General features: G+C 32.1%; 1 protein-coding gene and 1 long non-coding RNA gene across 3 annotated transcripts in view; one reads left to right on the top strand and one right to left on the bottom strand.

Annotated features, from left to right (window-relative positions):
* Window positions 1-2,490: 2,490 nt before the first annotated feature.
* The window catches only part of LOC126750944 (ABC transporter G family member 23), a 143,699-nt gene continuing 131,058 nt past the window's right edge, over window positions 2,491-15,131 (top strand). Inside the window, 1 exon segment of the mRNA XM_050460797.1 lies at window positions 2,491-2,615. Coding sequence (XP_050316754.1) covers window positions 2,506-2,615 — 110 coding nt within the window. The 5' untranslated portion in view covers window positions 2,491-2,505.
* The window catches only part of LOC126751011 (uncharacterized), a 55,633-nt gene continuing 53,854 nt past the window's right edge, over window positions 13,353-15,131 (bottom strand). For both annotated transcript variants that reach the window (XR_007665843.1, XR_007665842.1), the window contains one exon: window positions 13,353-14,212. This is a non-coding gene — a long non-coding RNA (uncharacterized LOC126751011). The remainder of the gene's footprint in view (window positions 14,213-15,131) is intronic.

Genomic DNA, 15,131 nt, shown 5'->3' with positions numbered 1-15,131 from the left:
TGGAATGTAGTAAACTCTGAGTTTAAAATAACATAAAAATATCAAAATTAATTAAAGAAAATAAAGTTCAATATTTTACTTTTATTAAACCCGAGTTTAATATTTGGAGTTTAATAAAATCCAAGTTAAATGAAATATAAATATGAATTAAAACAATTAAACCTAATAGAGTTAGAGTTTATTAAAATATAAAAATAAATTTAAAAAATTAAATTTAATATTTTGTTTTCTACTAAACTCGAGTTTACGTTTTGGGTTTAATAAACTCGAGTTTAAAAAAAATATAAATATCAAAATTAATTTAAAAAGAATTCAATATTATATATTTAGTGTTTTGTGTTTAGAAAACGCTGAGTTTAATATTTTGTGTTTAGTAAACCCGAGTTTAATAAACTGTTTAATAGAATATAAAAATTAATTAAAAAATAAAGTCTTATATTTTATAGTTAATAAACTCCAGTTTAATGTGTGGAGTGTAAAAAACTCTGAGTTTAAAATAACATAAAAATTTCAAAATGAATTTAAAAAAAATTAAGTTCAACGTTTTATTTTTATTAAACTGGAGTTTAATATTTGGAGTTTAATAAACTCAGAGTTAAATAAAATATAAATATGAATTAAAAAAATGAAACTTTATAGAGTTAGAGTTTATTAAAATATAAAAATTAATTAAAAAAATTAAATTTAATATTTTGCTTCTACTAAACTCGAGTTTACGTTTTGGGTTTAATAAACTTGAGTTAAAAAAAAATAAAAATATCAAAATTAAATACAAAAAATAAAGTTCAACATTGGATATTTAATAAACTGGAGTTTTGAGTTTAATAAACTCTGAGTTTAATGCAATATAAACATGAATTAAAAAAATTCAATATTTTGTTTTAAATAAACACGAGTTTAATGTTTGGAGTTTAATACACTCAGAGTTTAACAAAATATATATTTGAACTAAAAAAAATTAAGTTTATTGTTTTGCTTTAAATAAACTCGATTTTAATGCTTTGGGTTTAATTTAGGAAAAGTGTATATAAAACTTCTTTGACTCTCCACGATTACTAGAAGTGGAGCTTTATACGAGTTAAAAGCAAATTTTTTGTATTTGATAAACTCACTTTTCCCAAAAGTGACTCACCAATGAAAATAATTAATAAACTTGAGTTTATTAATAAGCTACGAAAATTCTTTGAAAATGGAGTTTAATGCGCGCTGAAAGATTTTTTTTTGTGTGTGGTAAACTCCTTTTGACTCAATAGTTAAAATAAGCAATAAACTCGTGTTTGTTGATAGGCTCTTAGAATTCACTAAAATAGAGTTTAACGCGAGTTAAGCGAGCTTTGTTTGTTTCCTGTTCTCGAAAGCAACTCAACAGCAAAATGATCAATAAACTCGTGTTTGTGCTTCAAAAATTCGTGTTGAGATTCGTTACACATAGGCGCCGATGTTGAAGCTATTGACCATTGAACGAAAGTAACATAGCGCTTTTCATAATATGTCCTCCGAAATATTCATGAACCCGATCTACACCCTGACTCTGATGCTCTGCAGTTAGTTCGTGTTTAAGCTCATAATTTCAAACTTTGTTAATTTTATTAAATTTTACAACACAATCTCAGGACTCAACTTCATTCCTTATTGCTTGCTCGCACAAGCGTTTGCCTATAAATGCACAGCATGAGTAAACAAATATTCCAAGCATTTTTCATAAAAGTTATAAAATGTGGCAGTAACTCATTGCCACTTATTTCACGGCGCTGCGGTTCATGTGCCCGGGCACTTTGTCTGGTTATGCATTAATTGTGCATTATGTGAAAGAGCGGTAAAAGCGACCAAAACAACAACAAAAGCAATTTGCAAGAAACGAAATTAACAAAACAGAAAAAAGTGCGAAATTTTTAAAGTTAACTTTGTTGGTAATTGGCATTTAAAGTGAAAATTTTAACGCAAGCAAAGTGAAGTAGTGAAATTATAAAAAAAGAACAACAAAAAGTGCAATTAAAAAGTCAAAAGCAATACATTTTCCGCCATTTCGCTTTTGCAGCGCGCATTCGCTTATTACTTAACGGTTTGCTTTTGTCTCGCAAATATGCGTCACATGGCGAGTGTTAAATAATTTTTCCATTTTTTCTAAATTTTACCATTTTTCCAATTTTTACCATTTTGTTTACCATCGTTAAGGTTTCAAGCGAGTCTCACATACACATATACATACATACCTACAAACATCTGCGTATACCTCACAAAGTGAAGCTAGTCAAACTAACTACTTTTAGTTAATAAAAATAAAAATCGTGAAGCAACTCTGTAAAATAGCGCTTAACGACGCAACTACAACAACAATAGCTACTAACAAACCGGTGCTACAACTATAGCGTGCTGTCCACCATTCTTACCAGAATCTGCACCAAAAGCCACTGTTACCCTGCGTTCGTGTTCGTGTGCGTGTGTGTGTTCTGGTATTCACCTTATTGCGTGCCTATTTGAGCGTAAAAGGAAATCGCCGCTGTAATGGCTCCCAAGAAAGAGGCAACCTTGAATCTGCAGCAACAACAACAGCAACAAGTTTTGGATATCGAGCGCATAAAGCGACATTTCAGCTGGTCCGATCCAAATGCAATGTAAGTCAAATGGCATTTTTTGCATTTATACACATGTCTTTACAATTATATATACATATATATAGACATAAGTAGATATATAATACAATGTAAACGATATCAAGAAATCCAAGCTTTGACACCGGCAAATAACTTATGCGTTTAATGAGCAATCTTGATTGAGAAATGTGATATGTGACATATAGACCAAGTTTGTATGTTTGTGTTTACATATATAAAGTGCCTTAATCTGTGTATTAGTGTATGATCAAGTGATCTCAAATTACTAAAGTTCGTTTTCGTAATCTTTTGTTTACATACTACATTGCCCAGCAGAAGAATGTAAGTGCTCACAAGTGGTTCGCTTTCTATAGAATTCGAATCTATAACTAGTTTGTGCTTGTAGGTACTACGTTATAGAAATACTACTACAGTGAAAGCTCCATTAAAAGAACGCTCTCTTAAGCGGACATCTTCATTAACCGAGCAGAATGACTGGTCCCAACAGTGTCCGCTTATTGGAGATTTCACTGTACTACTACTACTATTATTATAGAATTAATTTATAGCAATAATAACTATAAAATTTTTTTCTTTGCTTGCATACAAAAAATTTTCTAAATTTTATAATTGTGAACAAATATGAACCAGTTACGGACTAGTTACATATGTAATTAGAACTTTTTTGAACTAGTAACAAACTAGTCTAATTAAAACCACATGCATATACAACAAATTTATAGACATAACAAATAACTGTAAAATATTTTTCTTTTCTTGCAAAATTTTATATTTGTGAACATATGTTAACCAGTTGCGGACTAGTTCCATATATGTATATCATGAAGTTTTTTGAACTAGTAACAGACAGTAGATTAATGTCTACGACTTATTCGTACTAGTTGCGGATTAGTCAAATGAACACATGAAAAACTGGCATTGATAGCTTCTAAACGTTGAACCATAAGCGGTCTAGTTACATATAATATCAGAGCTTTTTTGAACTAGTTACCGACTAGTCTAATGAATACCAAAAGCATTTACAACTTTGCGAACTAATTACGGAGAGATTATTTGAAAGCAATTGATCACAAGAAAACTGGAATTTTAAACGTTACGTCAAAATTCAAAAGTTAGGAAGTTCCGTTTGTTCAAGTCTTATGCATTATTTATTTGATGAAAATCGCACAAAATGTTAAAATATTTACATTTTATGGACCCTTTCTTATTCATATACCTGGGCCAGCTTCTAGCTCAATGTGGTTTGCAAAAGAGTGAGCTCTTCGCCGTCAGCTAGATTAGCCTTTCCGTAGTTGTAGAAGGAACAGAGCAATAAGACGCGGCAAAAAAATCTCATCACCTTCTTCTTGACCTTTGCGAGTTCAAGGCTAAAGCAGCAAGGAGCTTACACTTTCAGGCATTCCGGTGAGTTAGTGAGTATAAGGTTGAAATGGCAAAGCAGATTTGTAATAGTCTCAAAACTTTGTGGAGACGTATAAGTTTTAATAACAAGAGGTTTTTTTTGGTTTTACGAGATTTTTATATTTTTTTTGCATATTAAGTATACCAAGTATAGTAGTCTACGTGTGATGATAGAACTTATCCTTAAATATTATACTCGTATGTATGATTTCAATATGTTGGCTATATTTTTTGTCATTTGCAGTGTCTGTTTATTCGTTTTCTCAGGAAGCTGTCAAAATATTATATGAACGTTGATTTTGAACTTAATTAACTTTTATTTGGTTTTAGTCGGATTTAGATGGGTCTTTAATTAAATTTAATTTGAATTATGTTGGATCTGAACAGTGACTATACCCTTATATAGCTAAGCTTTCTGGTTTAAATACGTAGACAGCCAAGCAGCAGTCAAGGCAGTAACCTCGTATCGCATATCTGCCAAAAGTGTCTTATGAGGAAGGGCAGAAGTGGGAAGTGTTGCCAAAAGCAAGTAACTTCACTTCTCTTGAGTGCCAGGTTACAAGCCCATACATTGTCTACACGACGATCTGGACAGAATCATGATAAAAAAAAAACAAAATCAGATGGAACGAACTATCTCGGTAAAAAACTGCAAAAGTCATGTGCAAAGCGGTAGATCGAAGGTGTACTAAATTCCTATTGGCACTCGATAGAAGAAACTGTAGGAACATGATCGAAATACTAACTGGTTACTGGACACATGCCCGAAAAATGGGGCAGACAGATTTAGAAGACTGCAGAAAATGTCTAGAGCAAGGCACCAGGGAAACAATGGAGCATCTCTCTGGCTCTTGTACCGCATAGGCAAGACTACGCTTTAAGCATCTGGGGTTCGTACAGTATGATACAACAAAAGTGAGGCCATAGAAATTCGCCTCAAGCGCAGGCATCCTAATAGCCTTGACAGACGGCAGCGTTAATCCGGATTAACTGCGCACTTAATCAGATCCAAATTTGTAGGTGACAGACGGCAGCTATGCGAGTTTGAAACTCTCATAAACAGCTCATTGTCCTTTTTATAATATTTTCAATGAAAATTGATAGAAGATAAACATTACGGTTGTTAGCCGACCAATTTTTACCAAACCATTTTTTATGACAAAAACATATCAACACATTATTTTTAAAACTGCATCATAACATAGAAGTTTTATTGATATTATATTGAGAATTTGATAAACAGCTGTCAGGGTTGCTTGTATTTCATTCACAATAGATGAAAATTGGCCATTTTTAACAATGTTGCCAACGAAAATCTCACAAACTCCCTAAAATTTTGGGAGTTATTTTTGGATTCAGCAACGGAGTTAGCTGTGGTAACTCCTGAATTAATCCCGAAAAATGCAATTAATCTGGTTTAACGCTGCCGTCTGTCAATGCTATAAGGGATGACTACTCTACATGGATCTAGTAACTGAACTCCATCTGGTATCGCAAAGGGCCAAAACTGGTCCATGCGTGGCTCATTGTCCTAGCAGACTATCCTAGAATAACGTAACCTTTCAGGTTTATGACATTTCGGCACATTTTTCAAATTCATAGTTACACTAAAGTAGTCTTGTTTTTAAATTATACTTGATGTTAAAGCAATCCCTCAACTACTAGCTATGGGACTCTGAATGTTAAACCACTAATGATTGTAATTTACACTCTGCACTTGAGATATTGGTAAGCTAAACATAGCTTACAAATTTCCATTAAAATGATTTTTTTCAGGCCTAAAAAATAGACTAGAAGTCTCAAAATAATCTGTGCTAATTACATAAACTCTAATCAAAGAATGTCATGGGGTACAATTTAAGTTATAATACATTTGTAAAAACCAAACCTTTAGAAAAGTTTAAAACTGGAGAATATAATAAGTATTACTTATGACTACAGGAAAACTGAATAGTGCAACGCATTTTTCATTTCAATCGATTTCTAAATCGTCTTCAAAATTTGACCTCAACTAAATGACCAAAGCAATTCGCGACTTTTAAATAATTATTTACTAACTATCATGTCAGTATAGCTCATGACCCAAAAAAATCGCAAAATTAATAATTACATGCTAAATTAGTCAATTAGCATAATACTGATGATTGATTTATATATTTACTTACTCGTATACAAAACGTATAAGAATTCGCTCAGTCGACCAATATTAAACGGCAATGGATTGAATAAACACAAAAAATTATTTAATGACACAACGAGAGCATTATGAAGCGTTAATTAACTTCAATAAGCAAAATATTTGTGTCATGTAATATAACAATTACACATATTTTTATATAACTCGATTAGCACCAAATGTTTACTGAAGACACACACGACTTCTTAGAGAATTGGGTCTGCCAATTCCACATTTGTGGAAAAAATGCCAAAATAGGTTGGTGTAATAACAAGCAATCTTAAAATGTTTGCTTATATTTGAATGGAGCTGCCATTTTTAAAAAAGTTAAAATTTAAAATATGACAAAATGTCTGTCAACTTTTTTGGTGTTGGAGAAACTCTCAGTCTTCTACTTATATGTATTATATGTATTTTAGAGTAGTGTTGTCACTTATTAAAAAAAGGTGCAAAATATAGTATGTCAAATAAAATGGCGCAATTACAAAGCATTCTCGAAATAAATTTTTTAACACATTTTGAAATGGGGTTGCCACCTATTAAAAAATTAAAATTTAAAATTTGTCAAAATGTTTGTCAACATATTAAGTGTTGTGGAAACTCTCAGATTTGTAACCGGAAGTTTTTTATTTATTTACATTTTGGTCTAGAGTTGCCACTTATTAAAAAAAGCTCCATTAAAAACATGCAAAATATGTCAAAATAAAAATTGTATAATAGTAAATAATTCCACATTCAAGCATTCTCTATATATTTTTTTTACAAATTTTGGAATGTGGTTGTCACCTATTAAAAGCGCCAACATGTAAAAAATTAAAAAAATTCTCTCAAAATATTAGTTGGGACTTTCTCAGAAAAGTGCACTGAAGTTTTTTATTTATAAATGTGTATTTTGTAGTGGAGTTGCCACCTATTAAAAAGTCAAAATGTAAAATTTGAATAAAATTCTGTCAACATATTAAGTGTTGAAGAAAATACCATAAAAATACCCGGAAGTCTTATATTTATATATATACATTTTGGTGTAGAGTTACCACTTATTAAAAAAAATTTCATTAAAAAGGTGGAAAATATGTCAAAATAAAATGGTGCAATTAAAAAGCAATCTCGAAATAATTATTTTTATACATTTGGGAATGAGGTTGCCACCTATTAAAAATTTGACAAAATGTTCGTCAACATATTAAGTGTTAAGGAGACTCTCAGATATGTACCCGGAAGTATTTTATTTATATTTATTTTGGACTAGAGCTGCCACTTATTAAAAAAAGCTCCATTAAAAACGTGCAAAATATGTCAAAATAAAATGGTGTAATGCCACATTCAAGCATTCTCTATATATTTATTTACAAATTTTGGAATGTGGGTATTAAAAACCATAACATTTAAAATATGAAAAAAAAATTCTGCCAACGTATTAGTTCATTGAGATTTTCTCAGAAAAGTGCGCTGAAGTATTTTATTTATAAATGTATATTTTGTAGTAGAGTTGCCACCTATTAAAAAGTCAAAATTTAAAGTATGAAAAAAATCCTGTCAACATATTAAGTGTTGAAGAAAATCTTAGAAAAATACCCGGAAGTCTTACATTATATGTATGTATATGTTTTGGTGTAGAGTTGCCACTAATTAAAAAAAATCTTCATTAAAAAGGTGGAAAATATGTAAAAATAAAATGGTGCAATTACGAAACATTCTCTATGTAATTTTTTTACACATTTTGGAATGTGGTTGCCACCTATTGAAAACGCCAACATTTAAAAAATTAAAAAAAAATTCTCCCAACAAATGAGTTCTAAGAAATTTTCTCCGAAAAGTGCACTGAAGTATTTTATTTATAAAGGCATATTTTGGAGTAGAGTTGCCACCTATTAAAAATCCAAAATTTTTAAATATGAAAAAACTCCTATCAACATATTAAGTGTGGAAGAAAATCTCAGAAAAATGTCCGGATGTCTTATATTTAGATATATTTTGGTGTAGAGTTGCCACTTATTAAAAAAATCTCCATTAAAAAGGTGGAAATAAAATGGTACAATTACAAAGCATTTTTTTTAACACATTTAGAAATGGGGTTGCCACCTATTAAAAAAGCATTCGGGAATAGTATACATATATGTATGTATGTACATAGTATATGTATATATATTTAAGAAAAGAATAGTAAAATGTTTGAAGGGAAAAATTAAAAAGTTTCGGAATTAAACGTTCTCCGACGGCACTAATAAAAAAGGTCTGCTGTTGTGAGTCTGGCATTCTTCGTAAATATCACTTACAAAAATTTTGTCTAGTAACGGTTGTTATCCAGAAAAGGCCTTAGAGTGGCAAAAATCGACAAAATGGTAACGTTTTTGTTTTGAATTTTACTCTGGGCGGTTTGCTCATTTTTGGTCTGCTTTTATAATTGTTCTGTGATGTTGCCAAATTAGTGCTGAAAAAGATACTGGTTCAGCAAAATGTTTCTAAGGCCTTTAATTATATTTTTGAATTTATAATGAATGAAATTTTTGACTCCTGTAATTGAGAGAACAACTAGATATCTCTTAGCTGTAACGAGAAAGGGTTAAGAGAAATTGATTGGTCATAGTACAATGACATTTTTTACCGTCAAAAAATATAATCTGAAAAGAAGATAATAAGCCACTCTGTTAAAAAAACTAAATAAATTTAAAGCTTATAAGCGTGAAACTCATATTAGTCTTCAGAATTAAATAATAACGAAAGAAAAAACTGTAACCTCAAAAATAATTCACACCTTAATTTGCACCATTTTTTTCTAGATTCTTTAATTGCAAAACACATACTTTTATGAACACAACTAAAACAAAATATATATATATATATGTGTGTGTGTGCATATTTCAAGGTGAAAACATTTAAATGTGCTAACTATAAGCCATATTTGATTAGGGGTGCTGGAAAAAGTTGTAGAAATCAGCGTCTAAATAAATTGCGAAACTTCCACAAATTAGCACCTAAGAGCGCTTTCGAAATAGCCGCAAAGAATTACGCAGGCGCAAAGTGTTAAAAATATTGCAAAAGTGCGAAAATGAAAACCAGCCAATCACTTTCAATGGAACTGAGCGGCGTTCGTGCAAATATCACCTACTTACCGCTGGGTATGTGCTTGTTTACATGAGCTAGTGCATATAAGCGCGTAAATATGTAAATAATTGCACATTAAATAGTTTTACGAAATTACCAAATTTGCTTTTGAGTGTGTAAGTGTGTGTGTATGTAGGCAAATAAGTTTGTTTAAAGCCGTCAACGAGTTGCCAACGAAATCGAGCGCGTGCTGTGAAACTCATTTTCGCCGATTTTTACCATTCTGCTTGGTTCGGCGCTGGTGATTATGCGAATATTGATGAGCAAATATGCAAACCATATTATGGGTATTAATGGTTGGCTTCTGCATGCTTGGGCAGTTGAGTGTGTTTGCAGCAAAGGTATGGCATAACTTCTACTTCTCAGTGTTACGAACGTGTGTTAGCATGGAGTTGGAAGAATGAAGTTGTAGGCAAATTAGAAAAAATATATTTAATGAACACGAAAATAATATGATAATTAAGCTGTAAACAATGTTATAAGATTAGTAAACTCATATTAGTCTTATTGTTAGTTCGAAAGCTTCAAAAAGCTTTGCAATATAGCCTTGTATTTATTGTTATAGTTAGAAGAATGGAGCTGTGGGCAAAGAGGAAGAAAAAAATTAACAAAAATACAAAAAAAAAATTTGAAAACGTTGACTTCAAACGCACTGTAGCTAAAATATTCATCACAAATGTAAAAGTTTGCTTACAAAAATTTTTATCAGTTAGTTCTTATGACAGCTATATGTTGTAGTGACTCGATTTGATCAATTTCTTCGGAGATTACAACGTTTCCTTGAACAATAACCTATGCCTAATTTGGTGAAGATAACTCGACAAATGAAAAAATGTTTCATACAATCACTTGAAATCGTTTATTCTGTTTGTATGGCAGCTATATGTTATAGTGATTCGATCTATACTGTTTCTTGGGAGATTGCACCACATTAACATACCTCAGCTAGTTATCCTTACCAAATTTCGTGACGCTATCGCGTCAAACAAAAAAGTTTTTCATACAAATACTTTATTCTAATCGTTCAGCATGTATGACAGCTATATGCTATAATGGAACGATATCGGCCATTCTGGTAAATGAGTAACTTCTTGGTGAGAAAAGTACGTTTGCAAAATTTTAGATCGGTATCTTGAAAACTAAAAGACTAGTTCTCATATATGTATAATGATGGTCGGGCAGACGAACATGACTAAATCGACTCAGCTCGTCACGGAGACCATTTATGTAGTATGTAAGTCTCTTAGACGCTTCCTGCTGGGTGTTATAAACTTCGTGACAAAATTATGATACCTTATTCAGGGTACAAAAATGAACTTTTAAGCATTTCCATAATCACTCAAATTACATTTTTTTCCAATTTTTAGTAGAAAGCTCACAAAAGTTCTTAATACTACACTTATACTACATAAATTTTTTTATTTATTTTGATTATTGTTATTTAGTATTTACTGGATTGCCCCGTGTCATTTTTGACATAACTACCGTAAAATTCCAAATTATTTCAATCGACTTCCGCATTAGGTAAATAGCGCACACTAGGCGACACTAATCAATAGCGGCATCAGCATTTGTTTACAAATAGTTTTGTTTAATAAAAATCACCCACTCACACATGCGCGCTTAATTGTTTACAAAGTGATTGCTTGCTGTTAAATAAGCAAATAACAATTAATTGTGTTGCTTCTTTTGTTGTAACAACCAGCGCGTGAGCTGCTGCCTGCATGCTCGCCATGAATCAGCAAACAGAATGAGCCGATTCGCATGTCCAAACCGCATTTGGCGTCAATATGGAGCGATCTTGTCTATAAGTAGAGAATACAAAGCGCAATTGATGCTTGCAATTGATATTCTCGGACCGTATTGGCATTGTGATAAAAGTTTTTATGCTTCATTCTTTGTGGCTAATGGCAGTGAAGGCATGCCAAGCACACACTTAGAGAAATGTGGGCAATAAGTCGCATAAAAATTGAAGTAATGCAAGCGCATTTATAACAAGGCAATAAGGTGCATTTCTGTTAGTAAAATGTGTTCAGTTTGTATGGAAGCTAATAATGTAGTCAACCGATTGATCAATTTCTTCGGAGATTACATTGTTGCTTTAGGAAATAATATATACCAAAATGTATGAAAAAAATATATACAATATGTTATTTCCGAAATCGGCCGAAATGAGCAGCTTCTTGAAGAGAAAATACGTTTGCAAAATTTCAAAAGGATATCTTAAAAACTGAGGGACTAGTTCGTATATATACAGACAGACGGACGGACAGACGGGACAGACAGACAGACGGACATGGCTAAATTGACTCAGCTCAACATACTGATCATTTTTATATATATACTTTATAGGGTCTTCGACGCTTCCTTCTGGATGTTACAACTTCGTGACAAACTTAATATACCCTGTTCAGGGTATAAGAATATATACGTTTTGAAATTATTTATAAAACAGGGAGGTTCACATGCTTTTTGTACATGCAAATAATAGCATTACAGTATTTAGATTTTTTTTTCAAGAAAAATATGTTTTTTTTTTGCGCAGCCCATTACCCAGCACGCACAGAACTTTGTCCGTAGCCAATCTGCTTAAGAAAGACCAACAGTTTTGGGCTTTTCTTAGTTATACCAGCGTCCAAACTGAGGTTAAATATTTTGTAGAACGCAACTTGCAGTGAGGAAGATGAGCTGGAAACTTTCTCGACCACTGACCGGCTTTCGCCTGACCAAAGTTGAAACATCTCGATCGCCATACTTTTTACGAACCCAGCAAATTGACTGGAATTGATATCAAGAAATTTGTGGCAGTCTGCAGACGTTTTATCGTATGCGACAGCCTTTTTGCACCAGTACCAAGAGTTCTGGGCATCAAAACAGGAAAGTGTCTCTAGCAGTCCAAGTGCGATTATTCGTGGCTACAAGAAAAACCAGCCTTTTTACCTTACTTAACATTACTTATATATACTTGAGGGATATTATCCATAGAGAATGGTCGTGTGAATATAAGTTAGTATCTAATTCTATCCTAATAATCAAGACAAAAAAAAAAAATATTCTGCACATAATTTTAAGGAAAAGACTGAAAAAATTCTTTATTATTATAAAAAACTCTTTTCGCTTTTAAACTAAAATATTTCTGCATTCGAGTTTATATATAATTAATATTATAATTATTGGAATATATAATTATTATATTACTCTATTAAAAGTCAGAATCGACTTAATCACATACTATTCATACACTTCCATTTCACTTCCTCATCGAGTTCGTTGCTTAAGTCTTCTGTACAATTGCCTTAAACAATATTACTGCTGTTCATTAGGCTTATCTTAACTGCGACTTGAAAACAACTAAAAGAAAATATTTACTTAAGCAAGTTTTCTCACACCTGAAACACCCTTTGTCTGATGCAAAAAGCTCGCTGTTAAAGCTTTTGCTGGCGCAAAGTTTATGCCACCTGCCGGCATTTTGAATTGCTGTGAGGCAAAGCTAATTGGTATACAACTTGCTTGATTTTGGTGCTCGACTTGGATGAGAATTTGTGCGGAAATTTGTAAGGCGATCTTGTTAATGCAACTTTTGTTGTGTTTTTTGTTGTTGTGGTGGTTATTTAATGCGATTATTGCTTGCTTGCTACATTGTGCTTGAAGCTGGTGCAATAAATGCTTTGGGCTAAATTGCTTGTTGTTGTTGTTGGAATACTAACTTAATACTATTAATATTTGCTTACTTTCTTCGGAAATTTAATGTATTTGAAAAAATTACTGTATAGTCAATAATAAAATTTGTCTTTGTAGGAACTTAACGATCTGCAAAATCGGTCTAATAGGATTTTTTGCTAAGCTGACGCCTTCAAAAGGTCAAAGTCTAACTTGAAATCATAAAATATATTCTTCAAAGTTTTTTATATTTTTTCACAAACTTTTTTTTTGCACACCTAATGAGAAGAGAAATCTGGTATATTAATAAAATAATGATGAGTAGGCATGTTACCTAAAAAATTAATCAAGAAATGTGCAGTTACAATAAACTTTAAATATCGGTGATTTATTTTAAAAAAATTTACATTCATTAGTGTGTAGGTAAAGCAGATTTCTCTGCTTAAAATCATCTGAAATTCTATATATGAAAATTTATATGTACATATGTATATGTACAATTTTTCATCTATATCTGCAAATTTATCTCAAATGGTCCATCCGTTGAGTCCAATTTTCGATGACTCGTTTGAGCATTTCAACTGGTAATTGCCGAATGACACGCGTGATGTTTTGCTCCAAGGCCTGAATCGAAGCGGAGTTGTCAGCATAGATTTTAGACTTTACGTATCTTCTTTTTCTTTACTTTACGTATCCCCACAGGAAAAAGTCTAACGTTGTGATATCACATGGTCTTGGTGGCCAATTGACCGACCGAAAAGTGTAATTATCTGCTCACCTAAGTGTCTCTCTCAATAAATCCTTTGATTGATACAATGTTTAGGAAGTGGAGCCGTTTTGTTGAAACCAAATGTCGCCGAGTTCGCGAGCTTCAATTTCAGGCATCACATAGTGGGTTATCATTGCGTAATAAAGGTCGCCATTGGCGGTTACGTGCTCATTGTTCATTATTTCTAATGAAATGTAGACCGATGATTCCACCGGCTCACAAACCACGAATGAAATTGCAGTTCTTGATTCTCTTCAGGTTGCTCTTCGTCCCTAATGCGGCAATTTCGCTTGTTTACATACCCATAGAGCTGGAAATGGCCCTCATCGCTGAACAAAATTTGGTTCGAAAACATCGGATCTTCTTGGAACTTTTCAAGAGACCATAGAACGAAACGTTGTCGCTTGGAAAGGTCGAGCGTCTTCAGTTCTTGCTCAAGTTGTATTTGGTATGCTTTCAAGTCGTTCCATATGCCACTAAGAGTTCCTGGAAACGGATAAAATTTAATAAATATATTAATTTCCTCTAAGTCTAATTACGCCACATCAGTCAGTTGCTGAATAAAAATTTTTAGATCTTTATAAGCATTGGTGTGCGACTTTGATAAACAGTATAGAAATTCGCCTGTATGTAGGCAAGACATCCTTGCCAATATATTATTATATGTGTACAAGTAGTTACATAAAATATTTACTACACCTACATTTAGGGTGTTATAAAAGTAGTAAATATTAAAAATAAATAAATTTAATTATATATTATTCTATACTAGTATATGTGACCTGGTCTAAAAATATGCGAAAACTAAAAAGCTGTTAAAAATAATCGTCAGTTTCTCGTTATCTCATTAATTGTCTCCTTTTTTTTGACACCTAAGCCCCCTTTTCGTAGACCAAGTCACATATAATAATGGTAGGTCCTTACTATTTATACTGAGAAAATTTCTGTTTTGCTATAACTTGTAAAATAACCAATTAGGTAAATAATGCATACGAGACTTTTTGCCGACAACGGTATATAACTAATTACAACAAAATAATTTATGCTATTATACAAATACATACAACAAATCCGCTACACTCATCCTTGTGGATTTCAAAGCTAAAACCTGTTCCACAACTTACTCTAATTCCATTCTGTTATTGTTTTTTTAGTATTCTACCGTAATGCACCGCAATCACTACCCATTACTTTGCACTTGCACACAATGCAACAACTGCGAACGTCAAGTTTAAATGTAATTATCGTAATTAAGTCAGTGGCCAGCAGCAAAAACTACTTGCTAATGCAAATTGAGAATCGAGAATTGTAACTTGCATTGATCTTCAATGAAACAAAATATGAGAATATTGATAAGTGAGTGCACATGTGATTTGCTCTACATAAATCCATATGTAAATAAATA

Source organism: Bactrocera neohumeralis, chromosome 2 (assembly GCF_024586455.1).
Source record: "Bactrocera neohumeralis isolate Rockhampton chromosome 2, APGP_CSIRO_Bneo_wtdbg2-racon-allhic-juicebox.fasta_v2, whole genome shotgun sequence".
Classification (NCBI taxonomy): Eukaryota; Metazoa; Arthropoda; class Insecta; order Diptera; family Tephritidae; genus Bactrocera; species Bactrocera neohumeralis.
Note: the sequence above shows the minus strand (reverse complement) of the source record. Positions and strands in the feature narration are given on the sequence as shown.